This window comes from Pseudovirgaria hyperparasitica, assembly GCF_010093815.1.
Source record: "Pseudovirgaria hyperparasitica strain CBS 121739 unplaced genomic scaffold EJ05scaffold_3, whole genome shotgun sequence".
NCBI classification, from domain to species: domain Eukaryota; kingdom Fungi; phylum Ascomycota; class Dothideomycetes; order Acrospermales; family Acrospermaceae; genus Pseudovirgaria; species Pseudovirgaria hyperparasitica.
Window position 1 is genome coordinate 773,344 of NW_022985551.1, and position 18,343 is coordinate 791,686.

General features: G+C 45.6%; 7 protein-coding genes across 7 annotated transcripts; 4 read left to right on the forward strand and 3 right to left on the reverse strand.

Annotated features, from left to right (window-relative positions):
* Window positions 1–477: 477 nt before the first annotated feature.
* Window positions 478–1,928, forward strand: EJ05DRAFT_497476 (UPF0187-domain-containing protein; the record flags this gene model as incomplete). Its single annotated transcript, XM_033746539.1, has 4 exons — window positions 478–658; window positions 711–927; window positions 983–1,512; window positions 1,561–1,928. 4 exons carry the CDS (start codon window positions 478–480, stop codon window positions 1,926–1,928), a joined length of 1,296 nt encoding a protein of 431 aa, XP_033603356.1.
* Window positions 1,929–2,326: 398 nt separating this feature from the next.
* On the reverse strand, window positions 2,327–3,516 carry EJ05DRAFT_497477 (uncharacterized protein; the record flags this gene model as incomplete). The annotated part of the gene is made up of 3 exons (XM_033746540.1): window positions 2,327–2,369; window positions 2,420–2,948; window positions 2,997–3,516. The coding sequence occupies 3 exons, from the start codon at window positions 3,514–3,516 to the stop codon at window positions 2,327–2,329; spliced, it is 1,092 nt and encodes a 363-aa protein (XP_033603357.1).
* Window positions 3,517–4,469: 953 nt separating this feature from the next.
* EJ05DRAFT_497478 (uncharacterized protein) lies at window positions 4,470–4,847 on the forward strand (the record flags this gene model as incomplete). The annotated part of the gene is made up of 3 exons (XM_033746541.1): window positions 4,470–4,516; window positions 4,576–4,737; window positions 4,829–4,847. The coding sequence occupies 3 exons, from the start codon at window positions 4,470–4,472 to the stop codon at window positions 4,845–4,847; spliced, it is 228 nt and encodes a 75-aa protein (XP_033603358.1).
* Window positions 4,848–8,168: 3,321 nt separating this feature from the next.
* Window positions 8,169–10,186, reverse strand: EJ05DRAFT_497479 (kinase-like protein; the record flags this gene model as incomplete). The annotated part of the gene is made up of 2 exons (XM_033746542.1): window positions 8,169–9,491; window positions 9,542–10,186. 2 exons carry the CDS (start codon window positions 10,184–10,186, stop codon window positions 8,169–8,171), a joined length of 1,968 nt encoding a protein of 655 aa, XP_033603359.1.
* Window positions 10,187–11,482: 1,296 nt separating this feature from the next.
* On the forward strand, window positions 11,483–12,628 carry EJ05DRAFT_508142 (uncharacterized protein; the record flags this gene model as incomplete). Its single annotated transcript, XM_033747985.1, has 3 exons — window positions 11,483–11,864; window positions 12,204–12,415; window positions 12,467–12,628. The coding sequence occupies 3 exons, from the start codon at window positions 11,483–11,485 to the stop codon at window positions 12,626–12,628; spliced, it is 756 nt and encodes a 251-aa protein (XP_033603360.1).
* A 1,016-nt stretch (window positions 12,629–13,644) lies between these two features.
* On the forward strand, window positions 13,645–15,896 carry EJ05DRAFT_449146 (alcohol oxidase). Its single transcript, XM_033742327.1, has one exon. The coding sequence runs from the start codon at window positions 13,723–13,725 to the stop codon at window positions 15,574–15,576; it is 1,854 nt and encodes a 617-aa protein (XP_033603361.1). The 5' UTR covers window positions 13,645–13,722; the 3' UTR covers window positions 15,577–15,896.
* Window positions 15,897–17,221: 1,325 nt separating this feature from the next.
* Window positions 17,222–18,140, reverse strand: EJ05DRAFT_497482 (aldolase; the record flags this gene model as incomplete). The annotated part of the gene is made up of 4 exons (XM_033746543.1): window positions 17,222–17,305; window positions 17,364–17,393; window positions 17,444–17,657; window positions 17,719–18,140. 4 exons carry the CDS (start codon window positions 18,138–18,140, stop codon window positions 17,222–17,224), a joined length of 750 nt encoding a protein of 249 aa, XP_033603362.1.
* Between the last annotated feature and the right edge of the window lie 203 nt (window positions 18,141–18,343).

Here is an 18,343-nt window from a genome sequence, read left to right on the forward strand (position 1 = left end):
GATAAGATTCTCCAATTGAAGTATGCAATGTGGAGCTGCATCATGTCCTTGCTCAAATAACCCTGTTACCACTGAGGGTCTATTTCAGGGTATGAACATGTGTGGGGGCCTATTACAGTTGTCTTCAGTAGCATGTATTGTCACATCTGTAATCATGTTACTCTAACATAACACAACAGATAGGGGCGACTTGGACTAAGTTTGTACTATTTGTGGAACATGGAAGAATGATAAAAGGTGTTCACAGCCTGCTTCTCCTGAATATCTAGGCACCTACTAAGCTTTTAGCCTTTTCCTACAAAGCGCTTCGCCCTCACAGGCCATCAACTGACTACAATTGCGTCCGAAAAGACTACAATGCAACCATCAGCGATAGAGGGACCTAGTACAGCATCAAATAGTATCAATGGATCCCAGTCTTCGACATGGGGAGTCTCTGAGAAGCCCAAGTTGTACCATAATACTAGTAGCTTCAACATGCTTCACAAGAAGACAGAGGGTGGATATGTAAATGGACCGTTGGATACTCAGAAACATTCTAAATGGCCGTTATTTCTTCGCCTGCGAGGAAGTGTTTTGCCCAAAATGATCTTGCCTCTACTCTTTGTTGGAGTTTGGGCCGCTGCCGTTACCTGTATCTGTTTCTACCGAGTCGACAGTAAGTTGCGTTCCTTTTGAAAGGCCCGCGAAGAAACTGACAATGGTATTAGTCTCCTGCGATAGCCTTCTTTTGACAGTACTCGGATTTGTTGTTGGTCTAGGACTATCCTTTCGTAGCTCCTCGGCGTACGAGCGGTACACCGAAGGCCGCAGATGTTGGTCTGACCTTCGACTGGCTTCGCAAAACATGTCTCGGCTCATCTGGCTACATGTCGGGGAAGATGCGGAAAACATTGAGAATGGAAAGAAACATCTATTGGAGAAACTGTAACGTGGCTAATATGAGTTTGAAGTAAAGCACAAGAATACTGACATAGTCTAGGACTGCACTTAATCTCATCATCTCTTTCGCAGTCGCACTAAAACATAAGCTCCGCTATGAGCCTGGTATCAACTCCGACGAAGAATATGCCGGCCTCTTCCAGTGGATGGATACTTTCATAGGGCCACCAAAGGACTTATCCACAACCGCGAAGAAGCCGACTTGGAAGCATTATGGAGAACTCATCGGCCTACCGTTTGCTATCGACAATCCCCGCAAGCTGATCAAACAAATGGAAAGCCAACAGTCGATCGGCAACTTACCTCTCGAGATCCTCACGTATCTCTCTACCTTCGTAGATCATGTAATGTCCAAGAGTGAGGGGCGACTTGCGGCTGTGTATCAAGCACCCTTGGTCAGTGGCATTATGACGATGAATGAGTGCTTGGTCTCAGCAGAGCGCGTCCTGGATACTCCGTTGCCCACCGCCTACAATATCGCCATCTCACAGATCACATGGGTGTACATACTCGTACTCCCCATCCAAATGTGGGGTCCGCTCGGCTGGATCACGATTCCTGGCACAATCTGTGAGTTGACAGTATGCTTCAGCTGCTAGACAATACTAACCAGTCTAGTCGCCGCATACATAATCCTCGGCCTTGCAGCCATCGGTCGCGAAATCGAGAATCCATTTGGCTCCGACGCAAATGACCTCGACCTCGATGGCTTCTGCTTCACCATTGCCAAGGATATTGAGATGATGACGGCGGCGCCTGCACCAGACGTTCAGCAGTTCACAACAGACCCAAAGAACCTAGTCCTGTTCCCACAAACATATTCTGTAAAATACATCATGGATACCTATGGGAAAGCCGATATCAGAAATGCGCTGCGCGATAAAGCCGGTGCGTCTCTTGCACGAAAGCGAAGTTCGCAATTTTGCAGGCAGGATGGCTCGGAGGTACCTACTCATAATACTGCATTCGGGTTTTCGCAGGTCTGAGTGAATCAAGAGAGTTCAGCATGTGTGGGAGGTACTGTTCAATATTAAGTTAACTTTAGGGAGCTGAGATAAAACTAATGTGCTGGGGTGATTATATGATAAGGGGCCAAATAATGGAACGGATATTGTTTGCCGGGTGAAGGTATGGTGAAAGGTGAACAAACACGTCAAATCAATGGAAGACTGGTTGTTGGAAGGGGGAGAACGATGTTCAAAGACACAGTGAACATAATATGAGTCTCCCCAGTATCTCATAGGTGCCAATTCATGTGAGCCAGTAAGCGCATTTGGAAGACGACGTCATGCTATATATATGTACAAATGCTATTCCTGTTCACATGCGTTACGTTCCATATCACCAAGGTTGAGTCAGCTCCCACGTACTAAAGACTATGGTTTCAAGGCGTGATCGGAGGAGCAGTCAGATCCGTCACCGGAATCCTACTCGAAGTTAGCCGATCAACCCAACATCACAGCTCGGCCAAACTTACCCAATTAAGGAACTCGTATATTTCGGCACACATGTAAATGGCACCGTGATAACAGTCGCACCCTCTCCATCCAAAATATCCACCGCTCCTGACGCATCTCCCGCATCCAAGAACAGTTCACTCCCCGACATTCCCGGTACCAACGGCCCAATAGAAAAAGTCTCATCTTTCGGAACAGCAATCCCAATTTCTTGCCCATCAACAAACTCGAATTCGACAACCTGCGGCGTTGGCAGCGCGTTGTACGCGCCCGGGCTCCCATTCTTCACTGCAATGGTAAAGTTATCTGCTGTTACACGCCCGGTCTTTGCTTCGGGAATGATAGCCTTGACCTGCGCCGTGAGTGCTGCCGGTACGCGTAGGTAGGCATACACGTCGTCAACACTGAAAGTCTTGCCCGGGTTGAGATATGTAGGCACGGTGCCGGAAATTGTTAGATCAATCTCCTGCTGTATGACGCCGCTGAAGTCGCAGTCGTATGGGATGGCTTGAGGTGGGCATTTAACGTCGAGTGGGAATTTGGTTGGGCCTGAATGTGTTAGGGGTTATAACGTAAGGATTGTTTCCATATAAGTACCGAACGGGATCATAATTTCAATGTCAACCTCGCCAAGATGAATAGCATGCGTGGTTCCAGCGGCACCCATCGTGATCGGCCCAAGCGGCTGAAGGGTGCCGTTTGTCGGAACCCGCACTGTCACAGGAGATCCTGGGGTAAACTTGATGTCGTTGATCTGGAGGCCATTTGGAAAGATATTGAACGTTGCAGGAGACGCATTCTCAAGGTCCAAAGCTACTTTAACATTTGCGTCTACGGATCTGGCGCCGATGAGGCCCCCAAGAGTGGTTATAGATGATGGTATAGTAACTTCGGCGACGAGATCCGTGTAGTATATCTCTTGTCCTGCGTTTGCCTGAATGGCAGCAGTGGCGGTAAAGAATCCGGCAAATGTATAGTTACCAAGAATCGGAACCTGGCAGGTAATGCCAAAGTCCAAGGCTCCGATCTGTGCTGCTACTGGGACAATCGGGGCCTCATTGACTGCAATAGCAACGCCGAGTAAGCAAGAAGCGACTGAAGTCTTGAAGAATGACATTGTAGGGCCAGCTGTGGTACTATATCGCGAGCGATTGATATTGCATGTTCCTAATGATTGGTAAACCTATTGTGATATAAAGAGGGCATGGTGATCACAGGGCAAAAGCATGGCCTCGGATCAAATAGTCTCCGTAAATCAGGATTGTTATTCCGAACAGTTTTGTTTGCAAGCCGGCGCAAAAAGCCATGTCTTGTAGTGTTGCTTGACCGATACATTTCAGCGTCACCGCAACATTGTTTAATTAGGTGTATCTTGTCGGCCATGTGCTAAAATTGAGCAGAGGGCAGGTCAGGTGCTTCGTAAATCATATGCAGCCAGTGGTTTACAGAATCAGAATGTTGCAAAATAGCTTATCACAAGCTAAATGTTTAGTTTCATCATACCCCAGTGCAGATCCCTATTTCGATTGTCGTTTCCCCAGACGCCACGACCACCATGTGATAAAGCGGGGATGAACCTTACTAGTAAACCTGGTCTCACACTACATGACTCTCAACCAATCAACGTTCATCTTAGTATCTCTAAACTTAAAGCCTATGTATGATCACGTTAACATCTGGTCTACCTCCTTTGCCGCTATCAGGGGTCCTACATTGAAGGCATGTGGTCACATAAAAGATTTCACCGAGCCGTTGCGCGATCAACGGCACAGTTATCTTCCGTATCTCAACATTTACGGCTCTCATCTAACCTAACTCAGACTGCCAACAGCATCTTGTAACTCGCTGCTTCGGTGGTCCATGCTTCTTATGAGAACGTTTGGGACGCACATGCACTGCCAAGATGAACGAGGTGGTCTCTGTCTACTACTCAGGGTTTCATGTCAAGCCGAGGTTTGGTAGCATTGTAGCATATGAAGACAAAGGATTTGCGAGTACCCAAAGGATATATAAAGAATCACGTACTTAAAATACCCAGAAGTCAAAAGAAATAGTCCAAAAGTTATCAAAATGCAGTCCTTTACGATCCTCACAGCTATCATTGCCTCTCTTTTAGGGTAAGCTTCTTTGACTGAATGGCGTTGCCATATGACATCAATACTAAGTGCTTCTATAGAACTGCCGTCGCCGTACCTGCACCACAGTTTCCTGGGTTTCCTGGTACTCCAGCCACGAGCGCTGCACCGGCTCCAACCGGTGGAGTATGTTTTGACGATTTTGACTGCTTCGGATTTCCTCAAGGTGGTAAATGTGTGAAGGACTCGAGTGGGTTCCTTGGGTAAGCTACTTCTCCATTCCTTCTCCTATGTCCTAGCATTAAGTTCTCGACTGTCAAACTCAGACTTAATTGTATGCTAATATATTCTCAGACACTGCGAGAAACAGTGAAGCATCACATTTGTATTCGCACGTGGGGTTATGATGGCGCAATGCCCTATTTGTACATAGGAGAATATGACTAAGAGATCAGAAACTCAGTCGAGATGCCACATGTGCTCCAATCATTGATGCGGTGCTCCATGATATATTTAATCTCACATACTAGCCTCTCACAAGACTCTTTGCTATACACCCTCCAGTATATATAAACAACCTAGGGGTTTGGACGAAAAAGATGACCTATAAAGAGCAACTAAAAGCTGTATATGGTCAGCATTAAAAGCCCTTTATGGGGTGTATGCTAGAAGATCCTCTCGAGCTACACTAACGTGGAACAACGTTCGAATTGGATCCGGAACGATCGTTCTAAGGTTGGATACACTTAGTGCACACATGGTGTTAATATTACTATAACAAGGAGACGCGTTGCTATGATGCCTCTGATGGACGATAGCAACATTTCTATAGCTGTCCTTCAAGTTCAGTAACACAAAGAGCAATTCGTGATTTCCGAGAACTTCTGCGTCTGGGAGAGACATTGCTAGTAAGCAACACTCCTAAGAGGGTAGTATATATGATTGTTATAAGTCGAGAAGCTCAGTATCGTTGGTCTGAATAAATTCACCTAAAATATGATACTAAGTCCGTCGAAATGCCTAAAGCTAAAAAATGACCTGCAACAATAGATTAGATACTATAGGTTATGTGAGAAGATTACCTACGTGTAGCGTGAATTCTACTAAGCAACAGGTATCTGGTTTGCAGGCACTAGATGTATTAATGTCACGTCAAAGTTCTTGAAACCTATATGTGAGCTGCTAATCCCCGACTGTAATCCTACGAGTCACTCGAGCTAAACCTCAATCTATCGCTTCTCGTATCTAAGACAAGGGTTTCCACAGTGAGGCCATGCTCACAAACAGACGATATGACATCATGGTCATCATGGCTAAGTAGTAAACCCTAGTCATTTATGCTAGCAGTACAGCTTATGACTGTGCTTTGTGACTGCTTCAACATGACTGTTATCGACATTTGCCATGCAGTAATCTTGAGGATTTATCTTTAGGATGGTTTGGGCAGATTTTAATTTAACACTAAGTTGGTGCAATGAACACTTTGTATATGTTGCAGGCCAGTTAAAGAATCTTATGCAGTCGACTTCACATCGTATTATGATATGGATTCATCCAAAAGTATAGTGAGGGTCTTGTTTTACTTCAATGTATGGTCATAATTGGAGACAGATGAGAATGTGTAATACCATGCTCTAGAGGTACGATTAGTCAATTTCAAATACATAATTAGTTGGAATGTAATATAAATAAGAGTTATTAGGGATCTGGCACACATCTTTGCCCGAGTAGGGTGCCCTATTCTATCAGGATTGATCGTTCCCTAGTGCGATCGATAGATGACCCAGGCATGTAACCTGCACCAACTCTCCTATACACAGGTGACTGTGCATTGTTAGGTGATACAAGTAGGACGTAATGCTTCTTCTTTTCAAGAGCGCCCGTGCCCTTCTGAATGCCCAATCACCATACACCATGGTTCCTGAGGCTCGATCGACTCTTGAGGACGATCAAATCTAAGCCACACTCCGTGAGTCTTGTTAAAACTGATAGGATGTATATATGTGGTAGCTCTTGCCTTCAGCATGTAGCGTGTGACTTGGGTGGCTGTTTAGGAAGAGACCCCGATGTTTTAGACCAAGGAGATTCAATATCTTGCCAGTCAATGCCATCGAACTCTAGGGTCAAGTAGTCAATGCTTCCAGTATATACGGATCTGTTCGACTGCCTAGGACCTCTAGTGTCGTTCTCGTCAATATAGGCCCTCACCATCCGTGTATTCTCTACTCAATATCCCAAAATCACCATTGTAGTCCATGGTCCGAAGAAGTCGGCGCTGCAAGCCGTCGATAGCGGTGGGACGATCAAATTTGTTGGAAAATTCGAGTGTTGAGAACGTCTTATAGAGTTCTTGGTATCTAAGAATGCGTTCTCCTTGGTCCGCTGGTGTTAGAATTCGGGGGAATCTTGGATCCCCAAGTAATGCTGCTTTATTACTATCCGTGTGTTTAGCACTCTGTAGTACCAACGTCTTCGTCTGACTTACATGCGAATTCTGGTCATAGTCTCGCATCGTACGCCCTCGCGACCCGCGAAGTAAGCTTGGTAGTCCGTGAAGAACAACGTTCGTCTTACAAGAGCATGTTCTTGAAGGACCCATCCACGGCGGTTCAATTCACCTTACAATACCTGCCTCTGGAACCCATCTATCATGTTGCAAATGAAGAAGGGAGACTCTAAATTCAGACCTAGACATTCAGCGTCCAGCTGTTTGCTTCTCTTCAGAAAACCTGAAAAAGTGGTTCGTTGCGTTGCTGGCGGCAATGACATAGTAGGCTGGCTCCGCTGTATATTTCCAACATGTGCCTTGTTTCTGTCTTTAAGTCCCCGCCTTCCCCTTGAACAATGCATAGAGAGTCGATCCACAAGTAGAGCTTCCTCAGAGCTTGCGTCAAAATAACGGCATCACGAAACGTTGCGGCCATAGCTACCACCTCAATACCTTTCTTATGATCTCCTATTTCTTGAAGATAGACAATGGGGTCACCATCGGTGCCAACGCTAAGAAGCCTCTTAGGTATGGTCTTATCGGTGACTGCTTCTAGTTTCGAGCTAAGAATTTTCCATCACTATGATTTGTATCACAGTCATGAAGCCATAGACTCAGCGTCTGGAAATGTCCTCGTGTCCCGACAGCCGGTAATCTTGGAATTCCGATTTGCACGTCTCTTGCTGCACTTGTCATGAGATCTGCATGGAAGTTTAGCAAGAGTCAAACATATGAAATCTATAGCAAGTAGCCTACCGAGGTGTCGAAACACAGATAGGGCAGGCGTATTTCCGCCGTTAATGACTAGATGTGATCCTTTCCGAGTGAAGCGGACAGTGGCATCTTTGAGCCCCATTCGTTTGACATGCATCCCATAAAACACTGTAGAGTTTGCAGGGCCCCAACTCGGCTCTCAATTTGAGTTGATACACGGGATAGTTGATAACGTGACCCAGGCTCCAGATATTTTCTTGCACATCCATGCAATCCTGACAAAGGTGTGATGAATCTATGTTAGAGTAGAGCAGTCTGAATAATTCCTCGTTCTCTCTCCACAGCAAGGATGTAACTTCATTGTCAGTAACATACTCCCATCCGTTGTCAAGTCTTGGATGAGCGTAGCTGACTTGTAGAGCAACAATAAGTAGCGGAATTCTCTGCAGCGGAGGAGAATTTTCACCAACGTCGCCAAAGAGAATGTGGATATCATACCCTCCCTATGTTCAACGACTCGATTTTACTAACAGCACTTGACATTGCTTGCTCTTCGATAGGAACTGTAATGGGACTTGCACCACTGATAGCATCTTCGAACTGGTAGACGTCATTGTCAAGCTTAAGCTTGATAGTTTCTAGTGCCTCCAAGAATTTCTTAGCCTGATATCGATACTGAGGAAGCTCATCATAATCGGACTCAGGATCTACTTTTGCCGCTTCCTCCATTGTATCCCTCACGGCAATCATAGGTGTGTCGTTGTGGCTTCGATCGTGGACAATTTGAGTTGATCTACCACCATTACCCGGCCCCACATGAATATTATTCCATATGGGGGACGTGCCACACTGTTCCGGAGTTCCATGCTCAAAGTTGTGATTTACAGAGGCAGTTCGATTTGGAACGCCCACAACTAGTATATGGTCTCTCACAAGTTGAAGCAGATCACCCAAAGCGGTCTTATTGACCAGACACCTTGGGTGCTTGGCCATCCTGTTCATTTCTTCCACAACACGTCTGTGGACAACTGCCTTCTTCCTATCCCCTAGCTTGGTAATTTCCAGTTCGTAGAATGGCTCTTCACGACCAGTAGAGCCACTTGTATATTGGTTGAACCTCGAGAGACCTTCGTAGCCATTCAACATCCAGCTGAGAAATTCAAGAATAATACAACCCATGGCCCAGATATCATAAAGTCTAGAGATGCGTTTCTCACTCTGGCCTTCAAAACCTGCTACTAATCCAGTCTCTGACTCTGGAGGTTCGTAGCGTTGAGTCCCGAACCGAGTTGATGTATTATTTACCCTGATTGTAGTGTCAAGGGTATGCCCCTTTGCTATACCCCAATCGCCGATCTTGAGCGTACCAATATCGTTGATATCGTTGCTGGTTCGAAACCAAAGGATGTTTTCAGGTTTCAGATCCCCGTGACGATAGTGAGTACTGTCGCCATCACTATCCCTGTAGTGACATTTTCTAATTGCTCTTGTAATTCCAATCAGCTGATCGAAGACCGTTCTGACAAACGTAACGTCAGGACGAGGCTTTACTACCTCCCATAGCTGGCGAAGACTACCACCGTCTGCCCACTCAAACATTAAGTAATACTCGTTTATTTGTTCATCTGCATAGCACCTACGGAAAGCGGCAATGAAGTGAACGATGTGTGAGCTGTCCCTCTCTTCTACATTGACTAGATTCTCAGCCTCTGCCTCCCAAGCTTTGCGTAGCTCGGAAACTTTACCACCATTCCGTTTTCGAAATTCCTTGACCGCTACGGTCCTGGGCGTATATTTTGAAGAGGGCTGCGAGTGCTGCGGTGATATTAGTGATATACACCACGAGCTCATCGGTACAATCTCACCTGGGAGCCAATGTCGTCGATATGAGCTCCATGGACATCGTAATGATATACCCACCCAAAGGAGCCTTCTGCAATTGAAGGAGCGCGTGACACGAATGGCAGAGGTGCGCACCATGGAACGTCGATGGTAGATTTCACATCGGACGAGAATGTGGGAGCAAGAAACATCCACTGGCGCTCTTCAAATGTGTCCAATGCCTGTTCCATATTGGATTTCCATATGCGCTTCTTGTATTTTTTAAAAAAATATTTCAAACTTGAATCCCTGGCAGAGGCTCCTACAGTTTCGTCCCTTATTAGGGGCAGCATGTGATCATTGATATTTGCTTTTTTGAACGACTCCATAGCGTTTTGTAGTATACTGCGGCCAAGATCGTTGTAGGACACGCTATAGACCACAATGGCAAACAGTCTTTTCGCGAACTTGAAAGTATAGTTGACGCTGGCGTCTGTTTCTTTCATAGCAGTAGCTTGAGCAATGGCCTCTTTAGTCAAGATCCGATTGATTGCATCGTTTGGAAGAAAGAATCCAGATTCTGTCTTATGGAATTGGCTGCGCTTTTTTTCTTTCGATATGGCGCGTTCGATGGTATTGGGTTCTGTCGTATGTTCAGAGCCATCCGATTCCGTGTCTGAAGAAACCATGTTGAGTAGTTGAGACAATAAGGCTCCAGCAAACCAAGAAAAAACAGTTTTGATAGTGCCTGCATTCAGGACTCTCGATCTTTCATGATAGCGACTATTTGTGAAAATTTTCACTATTCTAGCTATGCATGGAATAGAATTGTCAAGATGCGGACGGTTCATTTTCGGTTGCAATTTCGCGGCACCGTACTGTGTTTCACACGTGATAAGGCTAAAGCCTTGACACCGTATTCATGGCCTGTATCTGCCAAGTTGATGAGTCGTCACTACATGCATACTATCTGCAAGCCAGAGAGCTCGATAATGCGACCTCAGAGTTAGGGCACCCGACTGACCAACCAGGCTTTGAGATCGCACAAGACATAGCATCCTGAATGCCTGCCTTTTGTGGTTCAATAACTACCTGCAGAGTGTGACTACGCCCTCATCTAAACTGTACTCCTCGGGCACCAATTGCACTTTCGCAGCTCATATTGGCCCCGTGTTCCAAGCGGAGCCGCAATAGTGGTCCAAATCCACCTTCCTATTACCAAAACCTCACTTATTAAGTCTCTATTATCTAAATAATGTAGCTCTACGATATAGCTTTGATCTAAATACTAGTTATAAATAATAATTATAGTATTATAAAGCTAATATATCTAAGAAATATCCGTCCGTAATTTTCTCAGCGTAACTCTTGGCACGTGTCGTACGCGCAACACATCCATAAGTTTTTTTACCGATACCTCTAATTCTTAAAACCTATACCCTCCCTAATAACTCTAGCTTTAAGGCTCTAGAAGGTATTAGAAGATCTTATATACTTCTATTTATATCTTAGGAATATTTATTAAATTCTTTTAAAGACTAAAGGATCTTAAAGAGATAGATAGAAGAGAAAATCTCTATTTTCTCTATAAGTTTACTATATACCTCGGTACTTTAGAAGTTACCCCTCCTATAACCCCTCCTATACTTAAGAACTAGAATTATAAATAGAGCTTTTCTTAGAATAACTAATTAATATATTATTATTCTTTCTTTATTTTTTTCTTAATATAGAAAGCAACAGACTATATAGAAGTATATATAGATATAACTAAGAAACTTCCTAGAGTCTTAATTCTAGAGTTATTAGAAAAAATATAAGTTTAAGAATAAGAGAAAATGTGTGTATTACGCGCGTAACACGTGCCAAGAGTTGCACTGAAAAGGTTACGGACGGATATATTTTAGTTATGTGAGTTACACGCGGAAACGTTTGTCGCCTTCTGATCCTAGGACTTGACATCGCGGTATGTCTAAGCACGTCTCATGCCTTCGCAGCCTCGCACAAGATACAGGAATTGCATCCACACTGGAAAGAATGTTACAGGCCCAATCTACCTGCCTCTCCGATCTGACAAGTCGAATATCTATCAATGCCATCTCTTCAGTGTGAACCTTCGGCTCAGTAGAGCAACGAGGATCCACAATCCAAAAATGAAAAGTTCCAATATCATCAGTCTCCCGGACTCATCATCGAGTGACTTGAGCAATCGCTCAATGAATGATCCTAATGTCAGTCAATGTAGCCTGTATGATGTGCTGAGGAGAGTTGCTCTTCACGTTGAGTGTCCACAAGGAAACTACCAAAAGCAGTACATTCTACGTGGACACAAGATATATGAGATTACAACACCATCAGTCAGCTATCGTGGCTGAGATAGAAAATTCGATGCGCGAAGTGGGAAGATCATGCTCCCAGCTTTTCCGTAATTTCTTCTATAGCAACAGTATAGAGAGTACCGATTTCGTTGCACACAGCATATGTGGAAGCACGCCGTTTCCAGGCTCTTGTCGCTCAGAGCCCAAGTGTTATACGAAGGTGTTTGCTGTGCTAGTCCTAATGCAGCGGCCTGGGAGATTACGTCCTTTTTGAAGCGTGGAGTATCTGATGAGGATCTGCCGCTTGCCAATACCGATTCACCGAAAAGATGGAAGACGAAGTCTGGAGATTTGACTGACGTATCTAAGGACTGAACCGAGAGGGCAGTATCGAGCTTCGAGCAAGAGCAGTGGAAAGTTGTGGTAAGCAACTTTTCGACCCTTTCACCGTTTGAACCTAAGTACTCTCATGACGATGAGATCCTACCGTTTACAAGTGCAAGGCCGACTCACTTCAGCGGATCAAGTGATGTCCTCCGGGCTGTCATATGTCTGAGAACTCAGAACTTTGAAGTTCATTATGGAGTCAAAGATGAAACTGTAAGCAGCATGCTTCTGAAAGGGTTGAAAGACTTTTAACATCACTAGCAGGGTGACGACATCTTTGCAGTCAAACGTCTACTCAAAGACACAAAAAATACTCACAGGTCCAAGAGTGCCTTTGAGTTTGAGTTGGGCATCTTGAAGAGGTTCAGTCAGGCAAGGCCTTCCCACGATCACATTGTAACATTTCTTGGAATTTTCGAGTATTGAAATGAATACTACCTAGTATTTCCTGAAGCCGATCTCGTCGAATACTGGAAAAAATATGACCCAGAAAGCTTCAATTACAGTAACCTTAGAATCTAGCTCAGCGAGCAATTTTGTGGCCTTGCGCAGGCACTGAGTGGTGTTCATAGGCACCAAACGGACTCAGGGAAGTCATTATTACACCCGGAGTCGTTCAGAAAGGTTACAAAGCAGTTTGAAATGTTACCGAATACGACCAATGTGGTGGATCTTCAAGGCTTTCTTCGAGTTCAGGAGGGATACCATCTCGCAGATGCGGCAAACCAGAGTGAAAGACACAGTCATCGACGTAAGTTACGCACATTTTACACTTCTTCCCTCGTAATATTTTTTGCACATCTAGCTTACAGTACCATAATAGCAAATCAGCCAACTCTTAACCAATTGTGAAACATCTTATGATACACCTAAAACAAAAGAGGTTCTTAGCGGAATCCTCGAAATGGTCTTGAGAGAGGTGTTGATAGTAGAAACTGTGGGCAGTACGCAACTGGAAAAGAGACGTGCCAGTTCAAGACATATCGCTGAGATGCTAGAAGAGCTACTGACAGGCGTGTTAGACTGCTCAGCCTCGGATGGCGTTCCCATTAACCCATCCTAATGACTACAGAGGCACCAGTTTTGATGGTACAGAATTGGTCTCTACTTGTATAACAACATCCCTACCGCTCAACTGTTATCTATCGTTGACAAAGAGACGCAGGCGACAGAGACTAATTGTCCAATTTGTACATTGGTGGTAGTACTTGCAGCGAATGAAATACTGCTTTTTGGTCAAGACTTGTGCAGCTGATACCGCTTACATATACCTAGGTATGTGTCAAGTTAGATAAAAGATCTTTATACATTTATGATATCATGGAAAAGTTCATAATTAGTGCTCTACAGACGATCTATCTAACCCAGGTGAGATCCGGATCCCTGGATTAGTAAGTCCAGCTTCGGGCGCGAGGAGCGGGGAAACTTGCGAAGGCGGCGAAACAGAAGGATGACAGGTGACACGATAACGTCGCATCTAGTGATCCATTTCATGATCTAACAGATTACGATATCAAACAATGCCAGACTTTAAAGATCGGAGTGCTGCCTCAGAGGCCGACTTCGTAATCGTCGGAGCCGGTTCAGCTTCATGCTTGATTGCGTCACGTCTCTCGCAGCAGCTGCCCAACCACCGGATTCTTGTTCTGGAGGCCGGCGAGAATCTTCGCGATGATCCAAAGATACAAACGCCTGGCTTGTCCCCATCACTTATGTCAGATCCTGTTTACGATTGGCAGTACAACAGTATACCGGAGCCACGCTTAAACGATAGAATAGTGAAACACCCGAGAGGGAAGGTAGTTGGCGGTAGCAGTGCGATCAACAGCCATAGTGTGGTATTCCCTAATCATGAGTGGCAAGATCGTTTAGTGGAAGAGCTTCTACCACACTCAGCGAAAGAAGACTGGGGCTCACAAGGCATGAGAGACTGCTACAAGCGATGGCAGCTTGAAAGCTCTGAGTCGAGACTGCATGCGAGTGTAGAGTTCCTGGATCATATAAAAGTTTCATACCCACGTGCTCTGGATAGTCTTCAATCTCGGTGGATGGAAGCGTTTGAAGAACTTGGACATGCGACGAAGCCTACAGGCTTCACCGAGAGCTCCGCCGGCGCTGTCACTGTCACCAATGCAATCGATTCATCTAAGGGAGAAAGGAGTCACGCAGGAACAGCATTCCTGGAACCTGCATTGGAACGAGGCAATGTGGTTTTAAAAACCGCCACCAAAGTTGATAGGATTGTGTTCGATGAGCATTTGAACACGGAGGGAAAACTCGTTGCTAAGGGTGTGCGCTACACACACCAGGAGCAAGAGTATCTGATCAGAACCGGGGAGGTCATCCTCTGTGCAGGCGTCTTCGAATCTCCAGCTATATTGGAACGATCAGGCATAGGCTGCAGAAAGATTCTTACTGCTGCACGTGTTCCTGTTCTGTACGAACTTCCGGGAGTCGGAGAGAACCTACAAGACCATATTAACTGTGGCCTGTCATGTGAAACTCGTGAAGGAGTTCATACTCGTGACGAAGCACTGAGGGATCCCGAAGAGCGGAATGCTGCATCAATGGACTACGAACAGAATCGTAGAGGGCGGCTGTCGGAAGGGGGGGCTTATAGTTTTGCTTTCACACCGTTACAGATGCTCGAAACATCATCGGAGACACAAATACTGACTAACATCGTGGAGAGTCATGTTAAAGAGGAGCACAACCCAAGCTTAAAAGCCCAGTATTCTGTCATCCAGAAAGCAATTGAAAGTCCCAACGAAGCGACTGCCACTATATTCATGCTGCCGCTGCAACGTCATAGAGACACCGATTCTCTACCCAAAGACACTCCTCGCTATGTCGATGGCAACTACGTGACGGTCGTCGCGATGCTGGCCCATCCTTTCTCGCGAGGAAGTTGCCATATTAAGTCTGGGACAAGGCATCATCCGGAGATCTGCTTCAACTATCTCTCTCATCCACTTGACACGGAAATCCTGGCTCGCCATTTGCGTCTAGTAGAGAGACTCTTCCAAGGGCCCACATTCACTGCTATAACTAAGCAGAATGGAAAGCGCTTACCTCGAAGCTTTCCGTACCCGATTTTGTCGCTAGAGGACGCGAAGAACATACTTCCAGTCAATGCAGCGACGAACTACCATCCGTGTGGCACTTGTTCCATGATGAGAGAGGATCTATGTGGCGTTGTCGATGAGCGACTGATAGTGTATGGCACAAAGAACGTAAGAGTCTGCGACGCCAGTATCTTGCCGATAATTCCACGAGGGAATATTCTGACTGCCGTTTACGCCTTCGCGGAAAAGGCGGCTGAGATAATCTCTAGAAAGGCACAAAGAGATCTTTCATCAGGTAAGAAGGAATAGAAAGGATGATTGCAAAAGCTGCAGTCAGTATAGTTACCAGCATATGGAACCTGGGCCAAGTACAATATCTATAGTGCATTCCTACATTGCTCCATCAGTATGTAATTCTGGGAATCGAGAACATTCTCGGTGGCGTTCTATCAAGCATTAATGTTACACCCTCTGAGAAGTGGCATCAGGGCTACTCATTGGCTCTCATGGCTGTGGCACAAATAATTCTTTACACAAGTCCCTCTTACTGCTTGAAGCTTTCCAGTGTAAGCCTACAGAAGGCGTGAAAATCTCTTCTGTGAACAATTTGAGCAGGGTATTAGACAGGGAATTCATGTTCTGACAGGCCGCTAGGACAATAGTCAGGTCAACGACATGAGTCCTATCCATGGGCTAGATTCAGAGAGGCACCAACCTATTGTCAATCTCTGAAGAGCGAGATGATAATCAGCGAGTTCTTTGAAGACCCCGCCTCCGCCTTTAGATTGAGCATATATATGAAGACTAATGATGAAGATTTCGAAGACTCGGCCATACTTCGATCTATGGTGTCTGTCTGCTGAGGCCATTTTTACTCATGAATACGCGCGACCCGCTTACTCTCGAGAACAAATCTGGAAAACTCGTCTATAGACCCTCTCATAAGCATGCCATGGTTGGAAATATTCATAGAGTTATTCCATGGGACACAACATCGATATGAACAGTATCTTGATCTCATATCGACAGACTAAGAAGTAAAGTACAGTACTAGAAAATTATTCCGGGGACGTCTCAAGCACAAGCCAGGCACCTAAGTGTCCCAAGAATGATGACCTAGCATTGCAAGTCCAATAGACTTGTGTAAATCGCATTCTACACAGGGACTTCACCAGCATCCTGGCGTTACGACAGGGTAAGTAATCGGCAAGCTACGAAGTCTGAACATAAGCAATGGCCCCAATTATGAGCTAACACCGACTGCCTTTGTTTCATGTTTCTATCTATAATGATGGAGCACGAAGACATTGTGCATACTGTGGCCCTGTGAAACCTCTGACCCTCTTCCCTCATACGCCTTAATTATCCTCCTGAACGTTCGATCTGAGCAACTACCAGGGAATCATTCGATATGTATGAGCACAGTCTCCATCTGAGATTAGAACAGCATGGCATGTTACCTGATGACTACCCAAAGGTGGTATGATACTCCTGCTAACTCTGAGATCGAAGTAGGGTCTTTGCATTCGATCCAAAGAACTCCCATCGCAGGCTGACATGTCAGACCTTGGGTGTCACGCGGTTGGTGAGTAGTACTGAGCTGAAACTGATCTAATCTTTTCTGCTGTGCAGTTCCTTTTCAGATAAGCTGTCACGACTTTCGAAAACAAGTGACGTCTGTCTGTCTACAAAGGTTCGGGTGTCACACGGAGATGCACTTAAAAGCTGTTCTTCGTTTTTCAATGAGCATCTCGGTACTGAATTTGCTAACCATCTGCCAGCATCGCTCTCCAAGCTCGGCAAGAGCGGCCTTCGTGGACAGGGGCTGCAGCCGAAGCGTTTGTGCAAGAGCATTTTCAGGCCAGCGAACCACTTATCGTTAGGACCTTTGTTTAGAGTTGAGCCTCAGACTTGTCCCGAAAATTTCTTGAAAGAAGTCTTCTAAGAGGGCTAGTTAGCCCTGAAGCTTTTGGGCTTCTGCATACTGCGGTGTGCCGGGTTTCGAAAAGCAGAGCTCCCAGAGTCTGTTGCATGTGTGCTAGAAGAATGTGTTAGTGCTTTGGTAAACCAATTTGAAGTGTATGGCAGCGAATTACAGGGATCAAGTTGGGAAGACCAGATATTGCCTTTCACGATTAGTGCCCATCAGTTTTCGTTCTTCGGGGACATAACTCACCCCACCAGCGCCAGAGACAATCGACGGCAACAGTATGTCGATAAACCCATCAATAACAAGAAAGCATTCGCACGGCTTCGATCTCGGATCTAGACTCATGAAATGGTCAGACTGAACAACAACATTAATCTTCACAATCTTACCTACGCTCCCACATGTCAAATTTACACAACCTATATCTGGCGACTGACGCGCAACATCAACGATAAGATCGCTATGGAGGTCAATACCACCCGCCACAGGAGGGGAGTTATAGATGATGACCGGAATCGGACTACACCCCGCTACGTCCAAGAAATAGCATTTGATAGCTTGCAGCTCGTCTTTTAACCAGCCCACTGGCATAAAACCCCGACGCAATGGCCATAGCGTAATCTGAGCCAGCACTGTATGCTTGTGTAGCCAAGATGATTGTTTCACGGGTGCTGGGCGCGCCGACGCCTGCTATGACCGGAATGTGATCCAAGGTAATCGACGAACGGGCACTGCGTGCTGTTTGAATGATCGGGATTCTTTCTTCGCAGGACAGGTGTGGCGCTTCGCCGGCGGAACCACATACGACGGGTGTGCAACCAGCCATTGCGGTGTACTGGACGTGGCGTGACAAAGACTCTAGGTCGAGACTCTCGTCTACGTGGAAGAATGTTGGGAGAGGGGTGTAGATGTCCTTCGGTAGTGGTCGTGAAGTCGAATGCATGGTGCTAGATTTCCACGCTATTGGTATGAACTGTGATGTGATTGCAGCCAAGAGGTTCATGAAGGAAAGCTGAAAGCTATCAATGCCGGAATTCTATAACGATGGAGTCTGAGCACTATGAAAGTATCTTGGTCAATGTTTTCGACAATCCGGCGATTTGGTGTATCATAGCCACTATTCGTATTGCAGAGTAAGTAGCGAGA

What these genes read in the sequence shown, in the direction of transcription:
- EJ05DRAFT_449146 (XM_033742327.1), top strand. Translation starts at nt 13,723, where the DNA reads ATGCCAGACTTTAAAGATCGGAGTGCTGCCTCAGAGGCCGACTTCGTA.